Source organism: Palaemon carinicauda, chromosome 23, assembly GCF_036898095.1.
Source record: "Palaemon carinicauda isolate YSFRI2023 chromosome 23, ASM3689809v2, whole genome shotgun sequence".
NCBI lineage: Eukaryota > Metazoa > Arthropoda > Malacostraca > Decapoda > Palaemonidae > Palaemon > Palaemon carinicauda.
The window spans coordinates 110,179,409-110,204,427 of NC_090747.1; the positions used below are offsets into that span (position 1 = coordinate 110,179,409).

The following is a 25,019-nucleotide window of genomic DNA, read 5'->3' on the forward strand; positions in this document are numbered from 1 at the left end:
CTCTTAGACCATTTTCTAATGTATATCTTAGTTGGCAATACTGCAACAGCCTCTCCCTTCACTGGCGACATACTTGACATTATCCAACGCGTCGGCAACTCCTGATTCATATATCCTTCAACGTTTTCCCGGGAAAATTCAAGAAAGTTAGAAACCTTTAAGTCTCTGGAGAAACTTTGAAGTTATTAACTATTACTGATCTTGGGAATAACAGAGAGATTCCTACTTAGAAGGGAATCCTCTTCCGAACATGAACCTGGCAAATGGTATGTCAGAAAGTGTCGAATTTCAAGTAAAGAAAAACTTAACGGATCTAGCGTTCGAAAGTGTTGAATTTTATGTAAAGTGAAACTCTATTAGATTTAGGGTTTGAAAACTTGCAACTCGGGAAAGAAGACACATCTTTGAATAAATTAATTTGACATTGTCTAGTGCGATAACATGGGAAACTTGATGACTGCTCCACAGGTATAAGAGAAGACACACTGAGTTGTAATCAGTTGGTCAAATTACGACCTTTTATCTCATAACAGATGAGCTTCCTTCATCTCACAGCTCACAATTCCCATTACCTATTGCAGATATGCTTTCTTTATCTTTGAAGTTTTTATTACCTCAAGGTGGATGGGTGTTCTTTATCTTATAGTGGACAGGCTTCCTTTGTCTCACAGTAGCCAAGTTACCTTTATCTCTCTGGCAAAGGTTTTTTTTATCTCATAGTAGACTGGTTTTCTTCATCTCATAGTGAAATGGCTTCATTTATCTCACTGACACAGTGGATGGAATTCCTTTATTTCATAAAAGACGGATATTCTTTGCCTCACAGTACATGGGTCTCCTTTACCTCAGTGAAACAGGCTTTATCTCACAACAAGTAAATGGGCTTCCTTTATTTCACAACAGACGACCTTCCTTAACATTTGAGTTTTGCTTAAACCTTCCTTCCTTCATTTGAATATTTCTCAGCCTAGGGACTCTATCTCCCTAATGCTTCATGTTAAGTGACGCCTCCCTCACCACCTTCCAGAACATTCTAATGCTTTCCTTTCTTGATTTAAATGTAAACTATTTTATTTCTTAAAAAAACTATTAATACATACAAAGCAATGTATATATATTTTTTAAAAATTCAAATATCCTGATTTGTACATTAGAGAAAACTATTGGATATCCAATATCCTAACTATAAAGTTATTTAAATAAAAATGTCTTTTCCAGCCTCAACTATTATCCTCTTCCACTGTTCGTTCGTCAAGACTTTAAAGTTCTCTCTCTCTCTCTCTCTCTCTCTCTCTCTCCTCTCTCTCTCTCTCTTTTACTGTAAATTTACATAAAAGTATTCGCTTTATGTAAATATATATACATATATACATACATATATATATATATATATATATACTGTATGTATATATATATATATATATAAATAAATATATATACATACATACATACATACACACACACAATATATATATATATATATATATATGTGTGTGTGTGTGTATGTGTGTGTGTTATGCAACTGATATATAAAAAATATAATCTTATATCTATCTGGGTGATTTCCAATAAATCCTTGCGTAATCTCATACAAACGTGCAATTACTTTGAAAGGAAAATATGTCCTTGGCGTTTGAAGACTTCCCTTTACATATTGAAACCTCGATAAAAAGGAAGGTCAAACGAAGTGGATATCTAAAGATATTCAAATAATTCGGGAATTCCAATTGGAACTGAGGTCTTTAAATAAGGATTAAACAGAAATGAACAATTTGGATCAATGAAATACTTCGATTATAAGCTAAGTCATCTAAACAAATAAATATACACAAGGGAGATAAGTAAAAATATCTAAACGAAGTGGAGAACTAAAAGTTAGTTTGCACCGAATAAAAAAAAAAAGTTAGTTTGCACCAAAAAAAAAAAAAGATTAGTTTGCACCAATAAAAAAAAAATTAATTGCACAAAAAAAAAAAATTTAGTTTGCACCAAAAAAAAAAATTAGTTTGCACTCAAAAAAAAAAGAAAAAAAAGTTAGTTTGCACCAAATAAAAGAAAAGTTAGTTTGCACCAAAAAAAAAAAATAATAGTTTGCACCAAAAAAAAAAAGAAAAAGAAAAAAAAAGAACAAAAATTTGGTTTGCACCAAAAAAAAGTTAGTTTGCACAAAAAAAAAAGTTTGCACCAAAAAAAAAAAATGTTAGTTTGCACCAAAAAAAAAGAAAAAAAAAAGTTAGTTTGCACCAAAAAAAAGTTAGTTTGCACCAAAAAAAAAAATGTTAGTTTGCACCAAAAAAAAAAGAAAAAAAAAAAGTTAGTTTGCACCAAAAAAAAAAAGTTAGTTTGCACCAAAAAAAAAGTTAGTTTGCACCAAAAAAAAAAAGTTAGTTTGCACCAAAAAAAAAAAAAAGTTAGTTTGCACCAAAAAAAAAAAAGTTAGTTTGCACAAAAATCTACGAAAATATTTAATAAAACTTTAAAATTCCATTTGGGTCTCAAGGCACTGGATAACTAGAGGGGCACTGAGTAGAGCGCAGACCTCCTCCGCGGCAGCTTATTCCTCGACCATTTGCTTGACCTTGACCTTTGGCCTTAACATGTATAAATTGGCGTGGATTTTCTTACAATCAAATATGAAACCAAGTTTGAAGTCTTTGTGATAACGATGTCCAAACTTATGGCTGATTACGTGAATTAGTCCTTTTGCTTTTTCGTGACCTTGAAATTTGACCTTGACCTTCCAAAATTTAATAATTTCCCGGTTTATACATCACAGTTAATCCCTTCAAGTTTCATTATTCTATGATTGAAATTATGGCCAGGAAGTTGTTCACAAACAAACACACAAAGAAAGGGGTAAAACATAACCTCCTTCTAACTTCGTTGGCGGAGGTAAAAATCTCGATTCCCAGCTGTCTTTAGACGCTAAGTCATCTTAAGTTCTAAACAAACAAACAAACATAAAAGGGATAAATAAAACTTTCGCCGGCCCCGCTCTGCAGACGGGATAAGCCATGCCAATACAAATCACCCCCCCCCCCCCCCCCCGCCCCGAGAATCAGATTGTTACGCGCGCGCGAGCGAAGGAGCGCGCGTACAGAAAATAAAAATCCCATCCGAGGATATTTCCCCTCAAACATCTATTTGAAATAGTCGCAAAAGAGAAACCAGCGAATATAGATAAAATTCGTGGACAGGTGAATCTCTAAGCCTCCTTTCTTCCCTTCAAAACCGCCTTGGTATTTCAGCCCGATGATTTCGTGGGCCAGAGAGGGAGAGAGGGAAAGAGAAACTTTTTCACCTGAATTTTTTCCCCCAGTAAAATCCTTCCGGGTAGAAGGTAAATTCACGGTGAATTACCTTTTTTCTATGATCTCTCTTAGAAAGAGTGTTGTAGTGCTGTATGTATGTATAAATATATACACACAGAGATTTACATACATACAGTACATACACTGTTAAATATTTGCATTAAAAACGGTAAATGTCTAGAAAAAAATTTTCCCAGGATTTTTACCGTTTTAGAAACGGATATATTGACGTAAAGGAGTGATATTACGGTCAGCAACCAGTAAAACATAATAAAAAAGTAAGGTAAAATTACGGGCGCCTGTATTTTAATGAAATACGGTTGAGAACAGTTTATCTTTACGGAATATTCCCATTAAATTTATCGTTTTTTTCTAACAATGTATATATATATATATATATATATATATATATATATATATACTGTATATATATATACATATATATGTGTGGGGTGGAGTTTTGTGTATACCAGCTTATTCAAAGTACAGACGTGCATTCCATAAAACTGATTGATACACTGTATCCAGAGCTGTCAGTGTGCTACTGTGCTAGCCACCCAGTTGTAGTGAGAAACTTTTATAAACAAGAAGTTAATTCTTGACTTAGCAGTTAATAGAGGCATAAAATATCTGAGTGTTTATTAATCTCCTGTGGGAATTATTCAAAAGATATGAGAAAACTGATCTTATAAGATAGTTCTCTTTTTTATCTGCAGGCATCAGGCACACTTGCTTCTTGTCTAGTTCCAGAAACAACCATCTTGGGTTGCAGGCCATAACCCAAAATGGATATAACCACAAGTAACCTTAAGCCACTTCTTGTACCATCCAAAAAGGACAAGTTCCAAGAAAGTTTCACCAGAACTGACCATTCTTTTATTGGCACAACATTCCATGAAAAGGGCTGGAAGTACCACAAGACCCCTTTTGCTCGCAATGGGGACGTAACAAGATGTAAGATACCACCAGAACAAACGTTCCCTTGCTGGCACTACCGACGATAAAGAGTTCATTGAAAGCTCCAAAAGCAAAATGGCTATTTTCCTAGCTGGAAGTACCGCAATATCACTTGTTCCTTTACTGACATCACTCTTGATATAAAAGAGCAGGGATGTGCCAAAAACTTAATTTTGCCTTACAGACCCCTCAAAAAATTAATATGCCTGATAAGTGCCACAAGAACAATTGCTCATTTAGTGGCACCAATTACAAAAAAAGTGCAACGGAAGTTGCACAAGAACACGTATCTATTTACTAGCATTTAAATGTTCCACAAGAACACTTTTTCTTGCACAAAAACCTGTCAGGATCAAAAGTGGCTGGAAAAGCACCCACCCCCCCATACCAAAAAAAAAAACACCACTTCTTTTACTCGTATATCACAAGATAAAATAAAGGCCATAAAAAAGTGCAAAAAAGAATATATTCGATTGATGAAAAGTATCAGAATAATCACTCGCTTCCTTACTGGGCACTATGCACGATGAAAAATGTAACCGAAATTATTAAAATTTATAACTCATAAAAATTTTAAATCAATAAAATAAAATTAAAATTAGACCATACAATGAGATTAATCTTGAAAGGTGCAATTGAATTGGGTTAAAAATATAAATTTGGTATCAAGATAAGAACAGTCCATGATGAAGTCAAGGAAGAATCTTACTTTCTCGGTATTCTACTTCAAATATCTTAAAAATGCTCATATTCCTCTTTTTATACGACAAAATATCCTCTATTCTCTCTCTCTCTCTCTCTCTCTCTCTCTCTCTCTCTCTCTCTCTCACACACACACACACACACTAACCTGGACATCCTCCAGGCGGCGAAGAGGGCAGGAGTGGACACCGTAGGGAAGAAGGCCACCCACACGAATGTTATGAAGGTGATGTCGAAATGACCTGAATTGTCGTATGTCTCCAGGACCATATTCTTCACCAGCCTGGGGGATATAGAAGATAGTGGTTAATTGCGTGAAGGATAGTGATATGTTTTGAGTATTTGGGACACATATCATCTAATCAAAATTTAACAATAATAATAATAATAATAATAATAATAATAATAATAATAATAATAATAATAATAATGCCACCAGCCTGGAAGAAATAGTAAAAAAATTATTAATTGCTTGATAGATGAAAATACGTTTTGTGTATTTGGGATACATATTAATATCTAATCGAATTTTAGTAATAATAAAAAAAAAAATAATAATAATAATAATAATATTAATAATAATAATAATAATGAAAATAATCTTAATATCAATAATTCTAATAATTTTGTATTCCGTGCAAATAAATAGTTTTTTTTTTTATGTGTAAAGTCTTATATCTAAAAATACTGAAGAGGAAAGGTTTCCCCTGCCCAGTATTTTGCCATAAAACCAAAATTTCATAAATTTCATCAAATCACATATTTCTTATCTAATCATTTGTTTTTCATTAAGGATTCATGTGAATCTATGAAAATAAATATTTCAACATATAGAGTATATGTATATAATAAATAAACATTTATGACTGAGATAACTTATTTATTTTGTCATCTACAAATCATAGCATATATCAAAATAGAAAAATAAACAATCTATATTCATTTATGATTGTCTAAATACGATTTCAGTCGTAAGGTGCCATTATTCATATCTTGCCAAGTTCATATCCTGACCAATATCAAATCCCTAATATGAAAAGTAAATACATTAATAATTAGGATGTATGTATATCTATAGTTTGTTTATATATACAGTATACACACACTCATGTATGTATATGTATGTATGTATGTATATATATATACACACACACATTATATATATATGTATATAAATATATGTGTGTGAGAGAGAAAGAGACAGAGAGAAAGAGAGGAGAGAGAGAGAGAGAGAGAGAGAGAGAGAGAGAGAGAGAGTATACTGTATATATAAACAAACTAACTATATATACTGTATATATATATATATATATATATATATATACACGCACTAGCACAACAACAACAAATGCAGCCGTTTCTAGTCCAGTGCAAGACAAAGGCCTCAAAAAAGTCCTTATTCATGTCTAGGGTTTGGCCAGTTTTCATCACCACACTGGCCACTGCAGATAAGTGATGGTGGAAGAATTTTGCCTGATAATTCACAGGAAACCAACCTAGTATACACAAGCCTTTTCTCCATGTTAAGGTATTCCCACTCAAAAAGGGATATATATATATATATATATAAGCTAAACCATACTTGGTGAGTTAATTTGTAAGAGTGGAGGAAAATATCCACTTCAAACCGTATAACTGAGTTCTGACGAATGCTCCTTGCAAGCGATGTTGAAGACTTGCAATCTAATAAGAAGCTTATGCAATGCAATGCAATTGCATTATTCCCTGGAAGCAAATGGGAGCCAGTTTAAAATTACTGTTCATTACTCTGAGGTTTGGGATACAACCCCATATTAAACTTTTTAAAGGTATGTTAGGTATCCCATGCCTTTTCTGAATGGGGATATCTTAACTTGGTGAAAGGGTTTGCGTGTCTCGCTATGATCAGCAAAGCTATACTAGTCAATTTTTTTTAGTGAGGCAGATTTGCACCGGCTCGCACGGGTGCCCTTTTAGCTCGGAAAAGTTTCCTGATCGCTGATTGGTTGGAGAAAATAATTCTAACCAATCAGCGATCAGGAAACTTTTCTGAGCTAAAAGGGCACCGCTGCGAGTCGGTGCAAATCTGCCTTGTTAAAAGAAATGGACTATAGTCAGGGCCATCCATACTAGGTTGGTTTGCTATAAGGAATCTGACGCAAACCATCCACCATCACGAATCCACACTGGCCAGCGTGGTGATGAAAACTGTCCAAACCCCAGACATTTGAAATGTTTGAGGCCTTTGTCCTGCAGTGGACTAGAAATGGCTGCATTTGTTGTTGTTGCTGTATTTGTTGTTATATGTATGATTGATTAATTTGGAGTTATCTGGTATCCTGACATCTAAGGCCATTGACTCCAATGTATGCATATGAAGGTTCTTGATTAAAAAATAACTATTATCTATCCTCTGGCATCCATGAAATACTGCTTCTGCATTGAAGTGCTCCAGTCATGTAAATTATGCCAACAATAATACAGTAATCTTAATGAACGAGATTCGTTGTTATTGCAATTACGAGATGATTGCAAACAGCAAATGGTCGTTATCAATTTGACCTTCATCTAATGAACATTCGAACAGAGATGCCTTTGTCTAATGGTCCTTTCAATTATTGACATGATGCTTGCATTAGATGTTTAATGTTTAAAGGCCACGTATGAATTGCAGATGCAAGGGACAGTAACAATGTCATACAGACTGACCATATATACATATAATCAGTGCCCAAGACCCCTTTCCATACAAGCTAGGACCAGGGAGGGCCAGGCAATTGCTAATGATGACTCAGCAGATAGATATATAGGCTCCTCAAACCCCTCATCCTTAGCTCATAAGGATGGTGAGGTTACAGACACTACAACAAACTATTGAGCTTGAGCGTGACTCGAACACTATTCCAGCTGATCACCAGGCATGGACGTTTCCATTAGGCCACCACAAACCCATCATTTTCTTTCCTGAAACTTCTGTTCAGAAAAGCTATATAGAAAAGAAATATATACTGATTTCACAAACGAGTTACTACTTTTATCCTATTCATATGAAATTTTAATGGTTTTAAATGTTACTCATGATCTCAGAGGCAAGGGATAGGAAAAGAGATGTCACTCAATGTTTTAAAAGAAGATCTCCAGCTAAGCTATGACCACGGAGGGCCAGACAAGTGGCCGTTGATGACTCATAAGGTTGATTTATAACAACCCCATAATCCCTCTTCCTTAGCTCATAGTAATTGAAAGCTCATGTTTATTAACTAAAAATATCAAAAGAACGAATACCAATTGTCTGGTCGGTATAGACCGAATTTCTTTCTTTGTACGTAAAATCTATGGTTTGTGTAATTGATTTTTATATAACTTTTTATTCCTTGTTCTTGTTTTGAGACAATCTTATATAGAGTAATTTACATGTTCATTTATTTATTACCTTAATGTTTAAAGGCCTCCCATGAATGGGAGAAGAAAGTGACAGTGACATTGCCCTATCAAGTTGGACAATGCCCTAGAGACTGACCATATATGCATATGATCAGCGCCCAAGCCCCTCTCCACCCAAGCTAGGACCAAGAAGGGCCCGGTAATGGCTGCTGATGACTCAGCACATAGACCTATACGCTCTCCCAAAAGCCCCATCCTTAGCACACAAGTATGGTGAGGTTGCAGCGATCAAAGGAACTAATTAGTTTGAACGGGACTCGAACCAAGTCGGTCGATCACCAGTCAGGGACGTTACCACATAGGCCACCACAACCCTAAGTGTTGTCTTTTTCTTGATTATAGTTCTCATATATCTTAAAACCTTTTTACTTCCAGAAATTATATATGAATCTGTATCTGTGACTAATAAAAAGCACAACCTATAAGAGTCTCCTACAATACATCTTCAGTATGCCTCCTAATAGGTAATAAGAACCCTCTATTATATATTATTAAGTAATAAAATTCGTAATAAAATTCGTAATAAAATTCTCCTCTTTTTATATTCAAATCTTTACTAATAATTTAACTATTTAGGATGTTATACAATTTAATTTTCATCTTATATTTTGTGCCAACACATTGCCATGTATAACGTTTTAACATCAATGTTAATTACCTTTGTAGTCATGACGTCATTTAACCAACAAAAAAGGACTTTAAAATGCGATAAATAAACTCTACGGGAATTCAACCCACATTTAAGTATGTCTTGTCAAAACTGCTACTATATACTTACATTATACTCTACGGGAAAACAACCCACATTTACGTATATACGGTCAAAACTACCACATAAACTTACATTAAACTCTACGGGATAATAACCCACATTTAAGTAGGTATTTGCTTACAAACTATGCATCGCTTCCAAAGGGACTAAATCTTTGGTTTTCTTTTTTTTTTCCTTCAGATTTGTTTTTATTCTGCTTGTCTGGGCTTGTTAAAAGCATTGCGTAGCCTTCACAAAAGGCTTTCGCATGTAAATAAAAGTTCAGCTTACGGTTTACACTTCGTTTGAAATATGTTTCCTGCAACTGTTCTTAATTATCATCAATCTAAGATTATGCAAATGAATAACCATCCAATATATAAAACTAATTACATAAAAATACAAATATATAAAATACAGTAAAATCAATATTTACGTAAAGGTCACAGTATTCAATACATATGAATATGCGTACTTAAACAAAAAAGGAAACAAATTGTACAAAATTTAAAATTAAAGAAAATTAAGTAAATAAACAACGTTAAGTAGTCAACGCAAACGCAAAAAAAAAAAAATAAAAAAAATTACAAACGTGAAATACAGATATATAGGTTACGGTAAAAATAAGATTTACCTAAAAATCACGGTAAGTACTCAAAAAATATAAACATTCGAATTTAAAAAATCATTAAAAACTGATTTTTAGAAAAAAAATGTAAAAAAAGGAAGTAAACAATTACTGATCAGTACACAAAGCAAACGAAAAACATCACAAAAGTATTCGTAACACCCAACATCTCTCTCAACCCATCTTCAAACAGCATCCGAAAACCTGCGTACTATCCCCTATCGTCCCAAAACCTCCCCCGGTTTCGAAGCTTTCCAGCCGAGAGGTTTCGAAAACCTGTTGCATTTGTCGGGTTTTCTGATTCCTCAGATTTTTACACCTCGGCTTTATTCTGGTCACGGTTTTTTGATGGCGGCATTGGTTGTTGGCCGAGCTTCGGCCCTCGCGTCACATCGCCTTGAATGAGGCGCTGGTGTAAATTTTAGATAAATCTGTTCGGTCGAGGCCAGACAGTGCTATTGTCAGAGAGAGAGAGAGAGAGAGAGAGAGAGAGAGAGAGAGAAAGAGAGAGAGAGAGATGGTGATAACTAGGACAATTGTAATGAGAGAGAGAGAGAGAGAGAGAGAGAGAGAGAGAGAGGGAGAGAGATGGTGATAACTAGGACAATTGTAATGAGAGAGAGAGAGAGAGAGAGAGAGAGAGAGATGGTGATAACTAGGACCATTGTAATGAGAGAGAGAGAGAGAGAGAGAGAGAGAGAGAGATGGTGATAACTAGGACCATTGTAATGAGAGAGAGAGAGAGAGAGAGAGAGAGAGAGAGAGAGATATGGTGATAACTAGGAAAATTGTAATGAGAGAGAGAGAGAGAGAGAGAGAGAGAGAGATGGTGATAACTAGGACCATTGTAATGAGAGAGAGAGAGAGAGAGAGAGAGAGAGAGAGAGAGAGAGAGAGATGGTGATAACTAGGACCATTGTAATGAGAGAGAGAGAGAGAGAGAGAGAGAGAGACAGAGAGAGAGAGAGATATGGTGATAACTAGGAAAATTGTAATGAGAGAGAAAGAGAGAGAGAGAGAGAGAGAGAGAGAGAGAGAGAGAGATGGTGATAACTAGGACCATTGTAATGAGAGAGAGAGAGAGAGAGAGAGAGAGAGAGAGAGAGAGAGAGATGGTGATAACTAGGACCATTGTAATGAGAGAGAGAGAGAGAGAGAGAGAGAGAGAGAGAGAGATATGGTGATAACTAGGAAAATTGTAATGAGAGAGAGAGAGAGAGAGAGAGAGAGAGAGAGAGAGAGAGAGATATGGTGATAACTAGGAAAATTGTAATGAGAGATAGAGAGAGAGAGAGAGAGAGAGAGAGAGAGAGATGGTGATAACTAGGACAATTGTAATGAGAGAGAGAGAGAGAGAGAGAGAGAGAGAGAGAGATGGTGATAACTAGGACAATTGTAATGAGAGAGAGAGAGAGAGAGAGAGAGAGAGAGAGAGAGAGAGCGAGAGAGAGAGAGATGGTGATAACTAGGACCATTGTAATGAGAGAGAGAGAGAGAGAGAGAGAGAGAGAGAGAGAGAGAGAGAGAGAGAGAGATGGTGATAACTAGGACCATTGTAATGAGAGAGAGAGAGAGAGAGAGAGAGAGAGAGAGAGAGAGAGAGAGAGAGAGATATGGTGATAACTAGGAAAATTGTAATGAGAGAGAGAGAGAGAGAGAGAGAGAGAGAGAGAGAGAGAGAGAGAGAGAGAGAGAGAGAGGAGAATCCCTCATAGTTCTATTCCTTTCACTAAAATATATTGGTACGCAGATGCTTTCACTACAGCAGCAACAACAACAAACACAGCAACAAATGCAGCTGTTTCTAGGCCACTGCAGAACAAAGGCCTCAGATATGAATTCATCTCAGGGTTTTGGTCATTCTTCATCAGCAAGCTGGCCAATGCGGAGTGCTGATGGTGGGAAATTTTCGTCACATTGATCACAGCAAACCAACCTAGTATGGGTGACTCTGACTAGTCCAGCTTTTCTGATCATGACGATACGCAAACCCTTTCACCACAGTAAGGTAAAATCCTTGCGAGTGGAAAAATAATAAATTTAATAAAATGTATAAATGCCTTTACAAAGACGCTCCTATATATTGAATGAAAGTACATACACATAATAAATACTGTTGATGTATTGTTGTACTGTTGATAATGGCATCGAATGTTTTTATGTTGAACAGACTGACATTGTTTATAGTTTATATATGACGGATCTATTTTACCGTTGTTACTGTTCTTTAAATATCTTATATCAATTGTTCATTACTCCTCTTGTTGTTCATTTGTTTTTTTACTTCCTTTCCCCACTAGACTATTTTTCCCCCGCTGGAGCCCTTGGGCTTATAGCATCCTGCTTTTCCAGCTAGGGTTGTAGCTTAGCTAATGATAATAATAATAATAATAATAATACTCTAACATTAACAAACTAGAGGGGCACTCAGTAGAGTGCAGATCTCTGCCAAGGCAGCTTATTTTTTTACCTTTTGCTCGACCTTGACCTTTGACCTTAACATGTATTTATTGGCGTGGATTTTCATTCACTCAAATATGAACCAAGTTTGAAGTCTCAGTCACAACGATGTCCAACCTTATGGCTGATTACGTGAAATGGACATTTTGCTTGACCGTGACCTTGACCTTTCAAAATTTAATCATTACCAGCTTCTTACATAACAGTTAATCCTTGTAAGATTCATTATTCTACGATTAAAATTGCGGCCAGGAAGCTGTTCACAAACACACACAAACAGGGACGAAAACATAACCTCCTTCCAACAACTATGTCCAAACTCACGGCTGATTACGAGAACAGGACATTTTGGTTGACCGTGACCTTGACCTTGACTTTCCAAAATTTAATCGCTTCCAGATTTTTACATGACATTTAATCCCTGCAAGTTTCATTACTCTACGATTAAAATTGTAACTAAGAAGCAGTTCACAAACAAACACACACAAACAAAAAAGGGCGAAAACATAATCTCCTTCCAACAACAACGTCCAAACATATGGCCGCTTACATGAACTAGACTTTTTGCTTGACCGTGGCCTTGACCTTTAACCTTGACCTTTCAAAATTTATTCATTACCAGTTTCTTACATAACAATTAATACCTGCAAGTTTCATTACGCTGCGATTAAAATTGTGGCCAGGAAGCTATTCACACACAAATACACACACATATAGGAGGGGGGAACATAACCTCCTTCCAACTCCGTAGGCTTAAGCAATAACTCACAAAAGAAAACAACCAAATTCATCAACTATCTTCTTTCTCCACCCAACGGCGATGAATATGCAATCCTTCCCACTGGAAGCTCGATGCTATTAAGCTGCTCTTTATTGACTGAATCTCTCCACTAGGTAATTACAAAGCTCGTGATCGCATTTCTTTACGCTCTCTAATTGTAAGTCATCAATCCACCCATCCATTAATTAATCAGGGTTTTTTATACGGTGTTTGTATTGGTGTACATTTGGTACATCTGCTGTTCCGGTTTGCATAAAGACTCAACGAATTACAATCTCTTTCTACCTGCGAATTAAAATCTCTTCCTACCCGCGAATTAGAATCTCTTCCTACCTGCGAATTAGAATCTCTTCCTACCTGCGAATTAGAATCTCTTCCTACCTGCGAATTAGAATCTCTTTCTACCTGCGAATTAGAATCTCTTTCTACCTGCGAATTAGAATCTCTTTCTACCTGCGAATTAGAATCTCTTTCTACCTGCGAATTAGAATCTCTTCCTACCTGCGAATTAGAATCTCTTCCTACCTGCGAATTAGAATCTCTTCCTACCTGCGAATTAGAATCTCTTCCTACCTGCGAATTAGAATCTCTTCCTACCTGCGAATTAGAATCTCTTTCTACCTGCGAATTAGAATCTCTTTCTACCTGCGAATTAGAATCTCTTTCTACCTGCGAATTAGAATCTCTTTCTACCTGCGAATTAGAATCTCTTCCTACCTGCGAATTAGAATCTCTTCCTACCTGCGAATTAGAATCTCTTCCTACCTGCGAATTAGAATCTCTTCCTACCTGCGAATTAGAATCTCTTTCTACCTGCGAATTAGAATCTCTTTCTACCTGCGAATTAGAATCTCTTTCTACCTGCGAATTAGAATCTCTTCCTACCTGCGAATTAGAATCTCTTCCTACCTGCGAATTAGAATCTCTTCCTACCTGCGAATTAGAATCTCTTCCTACCTGCGAATTAGAATCTCTTCCTACCTGCGAATTAGAATCTCTTCCTACCTGCGAATTAGAATCTCTTTCTACCTGCGAATTAGAATCTCTTTCTACCTGCGAATTAGAATCTCTTTCTACCTGCGAATTAGAATCTCTTTCTACCTGCGAATTAGAATCTCTTCCTACCTGCGAATTAGAATCTCTTCCTACCTGCGAATTAGAATCTCTTTCTACGTGCGAATTAGAATCTCTTTCTACCTGCGAATTAGAATCTCTTTCTACCTGCGAATTAGAATCTCTTCCTACCTGCGAATTAGAATCTCTTCCTACCTGCGAATTAGAATCTCTTCCTACCTGCGAATTAGAATCTCTTCCTACCTGCGAATTAGAATCTCTTCCTACCTGCGAATTAGAATCTCTTCCTACCTGCGAATTAGAATCTCTTCCTACCTGCGAATTAGAATCTCTTTCTACCTGCGAATTAGAATCTCTTTCTACCTGCGAATTAGAATCTCTTTCTACCTGCGAATTAGAATCTCTTTCTACCTGCGAATTAGAATCTCTTCCTACCTGCGAATTAGAATCTCTTCCTACCTGCGAATTAGAATCTCTTTCTACCTGCGAATTAGAATCTCTTCCTACCTGCGAATTAGAATCTCTTCCTACCTGCGAATTAGAATCTCTTTCTACCTGCGAATTAGAATCTCTTCCTACCTGCGAATTAGAATCTCTTTCTACCTGCGAATTAGAATCTCTTCCTACCTGCGAATTAGAATCTCTTCTTACCAGCGAATTAGAATCTGTTTCTACCCGCGAATTACAATCTCTGACTACCTGCGAATTAGAATCTCTTTCTACCTGCGAATTAGAATCTCTTCCTACCTGCGAATTAGAATCTCTTCCTACCAGCGAATTAGAATCTCTTTCTACCTGCGAATTAGAATCTCTTCCTACCTGCGAATTAGAATCTCTTTCTACCTGCGAATTAGAATCTCTTCCTACCTGCGAATTAGAATCTCTTCCTACCTGCGAATTAGAATCTCTTTCTACCTGCGAATTAGAATCTCTTCCTACCTGCGAATTAGAATCTCTTCCTACCTGCGAATTAGAATCTCTTTCTACCTGCGAATTAGAATCTGTTTCTACCTGCGAATTAGAATCTCTTCCTACCTGCGAATTAAAATCTCTTCCTACCCGCGAATTACAATCTCTGACTACCTGCGAATTAGAATCTCTTTCTACCTGCGAATTAGAATCTGTTTCTACCTGCGAATTAGAATCTCTTCCTACCTGCGAATTAAAATCTCTTCCTACCCGCGAATTACAATCTCTGACTACCTGCGAATTAGAATCTCTTTCTACCTGCGAATTAGAATCTCTTCTTACCAGCGAATTAGAATCTGTTTCTACCCGCGAATTACAATCTCTGACTACCTGCGAATTAGAATCTCTTTCTACCTGCGAATTAGAATCTCTTCCTACCTGCGAATTAGAATCTCTTCCTACCAGCGAATTAGAATCTCTTTCTACCTGCGAATTAGAATCTCTTCCTACCTGCGAATTAGAATCTCTTTCTACCTGCGAATTAGAATCTCTTCCTACCTGCGAATTAGAATCTCTTCTTACCAGCGAATTAGAATCTGTTTCTACCCGCGAATTACAATCTCTGACTACCAGCGAATTAGAATCTCTTTCTACCTGCGAATTAGAATCTCTTCCTACCTGCGAATTAGAATCTCTTCCTACCAGCGAATTAGAATCTCTTTCTACCTGCGAATTAGAATCTCTTCCTACCTGCGAATTAGAATCTCTTTCTACCTGCGAATTAGAATCTCTTCCTACCTGCGAATTAGAATCTCTTCCTACCTGCGAATTAGAATCTCTTTCTACCTGCGAATTAGAATCTCTTCCTACCTGCGAATTAGAATCTCTTCCTACCTGCGAATTAGAATCTCTTTCTACCTGCGAATTAGAATCTGTTTCTACCTGCGAATTAGAATCTCTTCCTACCTGCGAATTAAAATCTCTTCCTACCCGCGAATTACAATCTCTGACTACCTGCGAATTAGAATCTCTTTCTACCTGCGAATTAGAATCTGTTTCTACCTGCGAATTAGAATCTCTTCCTACCTGCGAATTAAAATCTATTCCTACCCGCGAATTACAATCTCTGACTACCTGCGAATTAGAATCTCTTTCTACCCGCGAATTAGAATCTCTTCCTACCTGCGAATTAGAATCTCTTCCTACCTGCGAATTAGAATCTCTTTCTACCTGCGAATTAGAATCTCTTCCTACCTGCGAATTAGAATCTCTTCCTACCTGCGAATTAGAATCTCTTCCTACCTGCGAATTAGAATCTCTTCCTACCTGCGAATTAGAATCTCTTTCTACCTGCGAATTAGAATCTCTTCCTACCTGCGAATTAGAATCTCTTCCTACCTGCGAATTAGAATCTCTTTCTACCTGCGAATTAGAATCTCTTTCTACCTGCGAATTAGAATCTCTTCCTACCTGCGAATTAGAATCTCTTCCTACCTGCGAATTAGAATCTCTTTCTACCTGCGAATTAGAATCTCTTTCTACCTGCGAATTAGAATCTCTTCCTACCTGCGAATTAGAATCTCTTCCTACCTGCGAATTAGAATCTCTTTCTACCTGCGAATTAGAATCTCTTCCTACCTGCGAATTAGAATCTCTTCCTACCTGCGAATTAGAATCTCTTCCTACCTGCGAATTAGAATCTCTTCCTACCTGCGAATTAGAATCCCTGCGAATTAGAATCTCTTCCTACCTGCGAATTAGAATCCCTGCGAATTAGAATCTCTTTCTACCTGCGAATTACAATCTCTGACTACCTGCGAATTAGAATCTCTTTCTACCTGCGAATTAGAATCTCTTTCTACCTGCGAATTAGAATCTCTTTCTACCTGCGAATTAGAATCTCTTTCTACCTGCGAATTAGAATCTCTTTCTACCTGCGAATTAGAATCTCTTTCTACCTGCGAATTAGAATCTCTTCCTACCTGCGAATTAGAATCTCTTCCTACCTGCGAATTAGAATCTCTTCCTACCTGCGAATTAGAATCTCTTCCTACCTGCGAATTAGAATCTCTTTCTACCTGCGAATTAGAATCTCTTCCTACCTGCGAATTACAATCTCTTTCTACCTGCGAATTAGAATCTCTGACTACCTGCGAATTAGAATCTCTTTCTACCTGCGAATTACAATCTCTGACTACCTGCGAATTAGAATCTCTTTCTACCTGCGAATTACAATCTCTGACTACCTGCGAATTAGAATCTCTTTCTACCTGCGAATTACAATCTCTGACTACCTGCGAATTAGAATCTCTTTCTACCTGCGAATTACAATCTCTGACTACCTGCGAATTAGAATCTCTTCCTACCTGCGAATTAGAATCTCTTCCTACCTGCGAATTAGAATCTCTTTCTACCTGCGAATTAGAATCTCTTCCTACCTGCGAATTAGAATCTCTTTCTACCTGCGAATTAGAATCTCTTCCTACCAGCGAATTAGAATCTCTTTCTACCTGCGAATTAGAATCTCTTCCTACCTGCGAATTAGAATCTCTTTCTACCTGCGAATTAGAATCTCTTTCTACCTGCGAATTAGAATCTCTTCCTACCTGCGAATTAGAATCTCTTTCTACCTGCGAATTAGAATCTCTTTCTACCTGCGAATTAGAATCTCTTCCTACCTGCGAATTAGAATCTCTTCCTACCTGCGAATTACAATCTCTTTCTACCTGCGAATTAGAATCTCTTCCTACCTGCGAATTAGAATCTCTTCCTACCTGCGAATTAGAATCTCTTCCTACCTGCGAATTAGAATCTCTTCCTACCAGCGAATTAGAATCTCTTCCTACCTGCGAATTAGAATCTCTTCCTACCTGCGAATTAGAATCTCTTCCTACCTGCGAATTAGAATCTCTTCCTACCTGCGAATTAGAATCTCTTCCTACCTGCGAATTAGAATCTCTTCCTACCTGCGAATTAGAATCTCTTCCTACCTGCGAATTAGAATCTCTTCCTACCTGCGAATTAGAATCTCTTTCTACCTGCGAATTAGAATCTCTTCCTACCTGCGAATTAGAATCTCTTTCTACCTGCGAATTAGAATCTCTTTCTACCTGCGAATTAGAATCTCTTCCTACCTGCGAATTAGAATCTCTTCCTACCTGCGAATTAGAATCTCTTTCTACCTGCGAATTAGAATCTCTTCCTACCTGCGAATTAGAATCTCTTCCTACCTGCGAATTAGAATCTCTTTCTACCTGCGAATTAGAATCTCTTTCTACCTGCGAATTAGAATCTCTTTCTACCTGCGAATTAGAATCTCTTCCTACCTGCGAATTAGAATCTCTTTCTACCTGCGAATTAGAATCTCTTTCTACCTGCGAATTAGAATCTCTTTCTACCTGCGAATTAGAATCTCTTCCTACCTGCGAATTAGAATCTCTTCCTACCTGCGAATTAGAATCTCTTCCTACCTGCGAATTAGAATCTCTTCCTACCTGCGAATTAGAATCTCTTCCTACCTGCGAATTAGAATCTCTTCCTACCTGCGAATTAGAATCTCTTCCTACCTGCGAATTAGAATCTCTTCCTACCTGCGAATTAGAATCTCTTCCTACCTGCGAATTAGAATCTCTTCCTACCTGCGAATTAGAATCTCTTCCTACCTGCGAATTAGAATCTCTTCCTACCTGCGAATTACAATCTCTTCCTACCTGCGAATTAGAATCTCTTCCTACCTGCGAATTAGAATCTCTTTCTACCTGCGAATTAGAATCTCTTTCTACCTGCGAATTACAATCTCTGACTACCTGCGAATTAGAATCTCTTTCTACCTGCGAATTAGAATCTCTTTCTACCTGCGAATTAGAATCTCTTTCTACCTGCGAATTAGAATCTCTTCCTACCTGCGAATTACAATCTCTGACTACCTGCGAATTAGAATCTCTTCCTACCTGCGAATTACAATCTCTGACTACCTGCGAATTAGAATCTCTTCCTACCTGCGAATTAGAATCTCTTTCTACCTGCGAATTAGAATCTCTTTCTACCTGCGAATTAGAATCTCTTTCTACCTGCGAATTAGAATCTCTTTCTACCTGCGAATTACAATCTCTGACTACCTGCGAATTAGAATCTCTTTCTACCTGCGAATTAGAATCTCTTTCTACCTGCGAATTAGAATCTCTTTCTACCTGCGAATTAGAATCTCTTTCTACCTGCGAATTAGAATCTCTTTCTACCTGCGAATTACAATCTCTGACTACCTGCGAATTAGAATCTCTTTCTACCTGCGAATTAGAATCTCTTTCTACCTGCGAATTAGAATCTCTTCCTACCTGCGAATTAGAATCTCTTCCTACCTGCGAATTAGAATCTCTTTCTACCTGCGAATTAGAATCTCTTTCTACCTGCGAATTAGAATCTCTTTCTACCTGCGAATTACATTCTCTTCTTACCAGTAAATTAGAATCTCTTCTTACCTGGGAATTAGAACCTCTTCCTACCTGCGAATTAGAGTCTGTTTCTACCTGCGAATTATAATCTCTTCTTACCTCCGAATTAGTTTCCTACCTGCGAATAGATTCTTCCTACCTGCGAATTACAATCTCTTCCTACCTGCGAATTAGAATCTCTTCCTACCTGCGAATTAGATTCTCTTTCTACCTGTAAATTAGAATCTCTTCCTACCTGGGAAATAGATTCTCTTTCTACCTGTAAATTAGAATCTTTTCCTACCTGGGAATTAGATTCTCTTCCTACCTGCGAATTAGATTCTCTTTCTACCTGTAAATTAGAATCTCTTCCTACCTGGGAAATAGATTCTCTTTCTACCTGTAAATTAGAATCTTTTCCTACCTGGGAATTAGATTCTCTTCCTACCTGCGAATTAGATTCTCTTTCTACCTGTAAATTAGAATCTCTTCCTACCTGGGAATTAGAATCTCTTCCTACCTGCGAATTAGATTCTCTTTCTACCTGTAAATTAGAATCTCTTCCTACCTGGGAATTAGATTCTCTTCCTACCTGCGAATTAGAATCTCTTTCTACCTGCGAATTAGATTCTCTTCTCACCTGCGAATTAGAATCTCTTTCTTCCTGCGAATTAGATTCTCTTCTCACCTGCGAATTAGAATCTCTTTCTACCTGCGAATTAGATTCTCTTCTCACCTGCGAATTAGAATCTCTTTCTACCTGCGAATTAGAATCTGTTTCTACCTGTAAATTAAAATCTCTTCCTACCTGCGAATTAGAATCTCTTTCTACCTGCGAATTAGAATCTGTTTCTACCTGTGAATTAGAATCTCTTCTCACCTGCGAATTAGAATCTCTTCCTACCTGCGAATTAGAATCTCTTCCTACCTGCAAATTAGAATCTCTTTCTACCTGCAAATTGGAATCTCTTCCTACCTGCGAATTAGATTCTCTTTCTACCTGCGAATTAGAATCTCTTCCTACCTGCAAATTAGAATCTCTTTCTACCTGCAAATTGGAATCTCTTCCTACCTGCGAATTAGAATCTCTTTCTACCTGCGAATTAGAATCTCTTCCTACCTGCAAATTAGAATCTCTTCCTACCTGCAAATTAGAATCTCTTTCTACCTGCGAATTAGAATCTCTTCCTACCTGCGAATTAGAATCTCTTCCTACCTGCAAATTAGAATCTCTTTCTACCTGCGAATTAGAATCTCTTCCTACCTGCGAATTAGAATCTCTTCCTACCTGCGAATTAGAATCTCTTCCTACCTGCAAATTAGAATCTCTTTCTACCTGCAAATTGGAATCTCTTCCTACCTGCGAATTAGATTCTCTTTCTACCTGCGAATTAGAATCTCTTCCTACCTGCGAATTAGAATCTGTTTCTACCTGCGAATTAGAATCTCTTCCTACCTGCGAATTAGAATCTGTTTCTACCTGCGAATTAGAATCTCTTCTTACCAGCGAATTAGAATCTGTTTTAACCTGCGAATTAGAATCTCTTCCTACCTGCGAATTAGAATCTCTTCCTACCTGCGAATTAGAATCTGTTTCTACCTGCGAATTAGAATCTCTTCCTACCTGCGAATTAGAATCTGTTTCTACCTGCGAATTAGAATCTCTTCCTACCTGCGAATTAGAATCTGTTTCTACCTGCGAATTAGAATCTGTTTCTACCAGCGAATTAGAATCTGTTTCTACCTGCGAATTAGAATCTCTTCCTACCTGCGAATTAGAATCTGTTTCTACCTGCGAATTAGAATCTGTTTCTACCAGCGAATTAGAATCTGTTTCTACCTGCGAATTAGAATCTCTTCCTACCTGCGAATTAGAATCTGTTTCTACCTGCGAATTAGAATCTCTTCTTACCAGCGAATTAGAATCTGTTTCTACCTGCGAATTAGAATCTCTTCCTACCTGCGAATTAGAATCTGTTTCTACCTGCGAATTAGAATCTCTTCCTACCTGCGAATTAGAATCTGTTTCTACCTGCGAATTAGAATCTCTTCTTACCAGCGAATTAGAATCTGTTTCTACCTGCGAATTAGAATCTCTTCCTACCTGCGAATTAGAATCTGTTTCTACCTGCGAATTAGAATCTCTTCCTACCTGCGAATTAGAATCTGTTTCTACCTGCGAATTAGAATCTCTTCCTACCTGCGAATTAGAATCTGTTTCTACCTGCGAATTAGAATCTCTTCCTACCTGCAAATTAGAATCTGTTTCTACCTGCGAATTAGAATCTCTTCCTACCTGCGAATTAGAATCTGTTTCTACCTGCGAATTAGAATCTCTTCTTACCAGCGAATTAGAATCTGTTTCTACCTGCGAATTAGAATCTCTTCCTACCTGCGAATTAGAATCTGTTTCTACCTGCGAATTAGAATCTCTTCCTACCTGCGAATTAGAATCTGTTTCTACCTGCGAATTAGAATCTCTTCCTACCTGCGAATTAGAATCTGTTTCTACCTGCGAATTAGAATCTCTTCCTACCTGCGAATTAGAATCTGTTTCTACCTGCGAATTAGAATCTCTTCTTACCAGCGAATTAGAATCTGTTTCTACCTGCGAATTAGAATCTCTTCCTACCTGCGAATTGGAACCTCTTCCTACCTGCGAACTAGATTCTCTTTCTACCTGCGAATTAAAATCTCTTCCTACCTGTAAATTAGAATCTCTTCCTACAAGGGAATTAGAATCTCTCCCTACCTGCGAATTAGAATCTCTTCTTACCTGCAAATTAGAATATCTTCTCACATGCGAATTAGAATCTCTTCTTACCTGCAAATTAGAATATCTTCTCACATGCGAATTAGAATCTCTTCTTACCTGCAAATTAGAATATCTTCTTACCTTTAAATTAGAATCTCTTCCTACCTGCGAATTAGAATATCTTCCTCCCTGCAAAAATTCTGAAATCCAATTGGTTTCCGTAGTTCTCGTGTCATTGCCTATTAGTCCTTACCTTCGAAACTCTGTTTTGATCCACCTATTCTGTATGATTATCCTTTTTATCATTCTTACTAGCTAAGTTACAACCCTAATTGGAAAAGCAGAGGGGCTTCTGTACTTCGTCATTAGACTGTTTATTCGTCCGCACTTTCGAAACTCCTATTCGATCCACCTATTCTGTATCACTTTCCTTTTTAATAGCTAAGCTACAACCATAATTGGAAGAGCAAAATGGCTTCTGTACTTCTCGTCTCATTGCCTATTTGTTCTCCCTTTCAACACTCCTTTTCAATTCACCTATCCTGTATCACTGTCCTTTTTAATAGCTAAGATACAACCCTAATTAGAAAAGCAGAATGGCTTCTGTACTTCTCGTCTCATTGCCTATTCGTTCTCCCTTTCAACACTCCTTTTCAATTCACCTATCCTGTATCACTGTCCTTTTTAATAGCTAAGCTACAACCCTAATTTGAAAAGCAGAATGGCTTCTGTACTTCTCGTCTCATTGCCTATTTGTTCTCCCTTTCAACACTCCTTTTCAATTCACCTATCCTGTATCACTGTCCTTTTTAATAGCTAAGCTACAACCCTAATTAGAAAAGCAGAATGGCTTCTGTACTTCTCGTCTCATTGCCTATTCGTTCTCCCTTTCAACACTCCTTTTCAATTCACCTATCCTGTATCACTGTCCTTTTTAATAGCTAAGCTACAACCCTAATTTGAAAAGCAGAATGGCTTCTGTACTTCTCGTCTCATTGCCTATTTGTTCTCCCTTTCAACACTCCTTTTCAATTCACCTATCCTGTATCACTGTCCTTTTTAATAGCTAAGCTACAACCCTAATTTGAAAAGCAGAATGGCTTCTGTACTTCTCGTCTCATTGCCTATTTGTTCTCCCTTTCAACACTCCTTTTCTATTCACCTATCCTGCATCACTGTCCTTTTTAATAGCTAAGCTACAACCCTAATTTGAAAAGCAGAATGGTTCCTGTAGCACCTCGTCACACTGTCTATTCGTCCCCACTTTCGAAACTCCTTTTCGATCCACCTATTCCGTATCACTGTCCTTTTTAATAACTAAGCTACAAATCTAATTGGAAAAGTAGAATGGCTTCTGTAGCTCCTCGTTATACCGTCTATTAGTCCTTACCTTCGAAACACTATTTTCGATCCACCTATTCTGTATCATTGTTCTTTTTATCATTATTATCAGCCAGGCTACAACCGTAACCGGAAAAGCAGATTGCTACAAACCCAAGAGCTCCAACAGGGAAAGTAGCATAGTGCAGAAATGAAACAGAGAAGGAACGAATAACCCAAAATAAAATAAATATAAAACACAATAATGTTAATAACACTGTTAAATAGAGAATTCATATATAAAATGAGACTCATGTCAACAATGTAAACGATTTTGAATTTCTTAAGTTCAAGCGGTTCAACTACCTATAGTCAATTCTTTTTAGCGAGGCAATTTGCACCGACTCGCAGGGGTGCCCCTTTAGGTCGGTAAAGTTTCCTGCTATCTGAGTGGTTAGAATTATCTCGTCCAACCAATCAGCGATCAGGAAACTTTTCCGACCTGAAAGGGCACCGCTGCGAGTCATTGCAAATGCGCCTCATTAAAAATATTGAGTATAGTTAGGAAGATCATTCCACAACCTGGTCACAGCTGGAATGAACTTTTTAAAATACTTTGTAGTGCTGAACTTTATGATGGAGAAAGTAAGGCTGTTAGAATTGACAGTATCACTAGTACTAAGTACATGATAGTAGTCTAAGAAGATCTGAATGCAGAGGATGGTCAGAATTATGGGAAGTCTTAACTGAAAGACAGTACCAGAGACTAATATCCAGATCAAGGACAAGGAATTTAATAGGGCGCAAGGTTTTGTTCTAAAAAAAAAAAAAAAAAAAAAAAAAAAAAAAAAAAAAAAAAAAAAAAAAAAAAGGATGAGATTCAACAGCTGAATAACAGAAAGGCGAACAATATTCAAAACATGGTAGAATGAAAGAATTAAAACATTTATTTATGATAGATTGATTAAAAAAAATCTCAAAATATTTTATCAATGCATATTTTTTTTTATTTCAATTGAAGAAGAAAAAGACCGAATGTGTTACTCAATAGTAAATTTGCAATAAAGATCACACTTAGAAGTGTATATAGTTAAAAAGATATTATCAATGCAAAAATCTGGATATTGAGGAGTTATTATCCTTGGCCTACTTACAATCATATTTTTGTTAAGGTTCAACTTCATCCCCCATAATATGCACGATGCACAAATATTAGCTAGATCTCTAATAAAGGATTCAGCCACCATACGTATACATTCAGAAGATGAAATTGATGCGAAAAGAGTAGCATCATCTGCATATGTAACATGCTTGTTTTCATGGGCCAATCCACCATGAGATACACCAGATATTACTTTCATTTAGTCTCTATGGTGCCCATCAACAACTACAGTAATCTATAATCTATTACTTGAAAATTCAATAATGGTGCTAAGATATAACACACCTACTCCCATCAGTTAAAGTTTAAAAACAACGTTCTCGTGATTAACAAGTTCAAAAGCAAAACTAAAATCA

At 37.0% G+C, this 25,019-nt stretch overlaps 1 protein-coding gene across 1 annotated transcript in view; it reads right to left on the reverse strand.

The window, feature by feature from the left end:
• The window catches only part of LOC137617732 (uncharacterized), a 361,612-nt gene that overhangs the window by 49,870 nt on the left and 286,723 nt on the right, over window positions 1-25,019 (reverse strand). Inside the window, exon 8 of the mRNA XM_068347729.1 lies at window positions 5,119-5,253. Coding sequence (XP_068203830.1) covers window positions 5,119-5,253 — 135 coding nt within the window. The remainder of the gene's footprint in view (window positions 1-5,118; window positions 5,254-25,019) is intronic.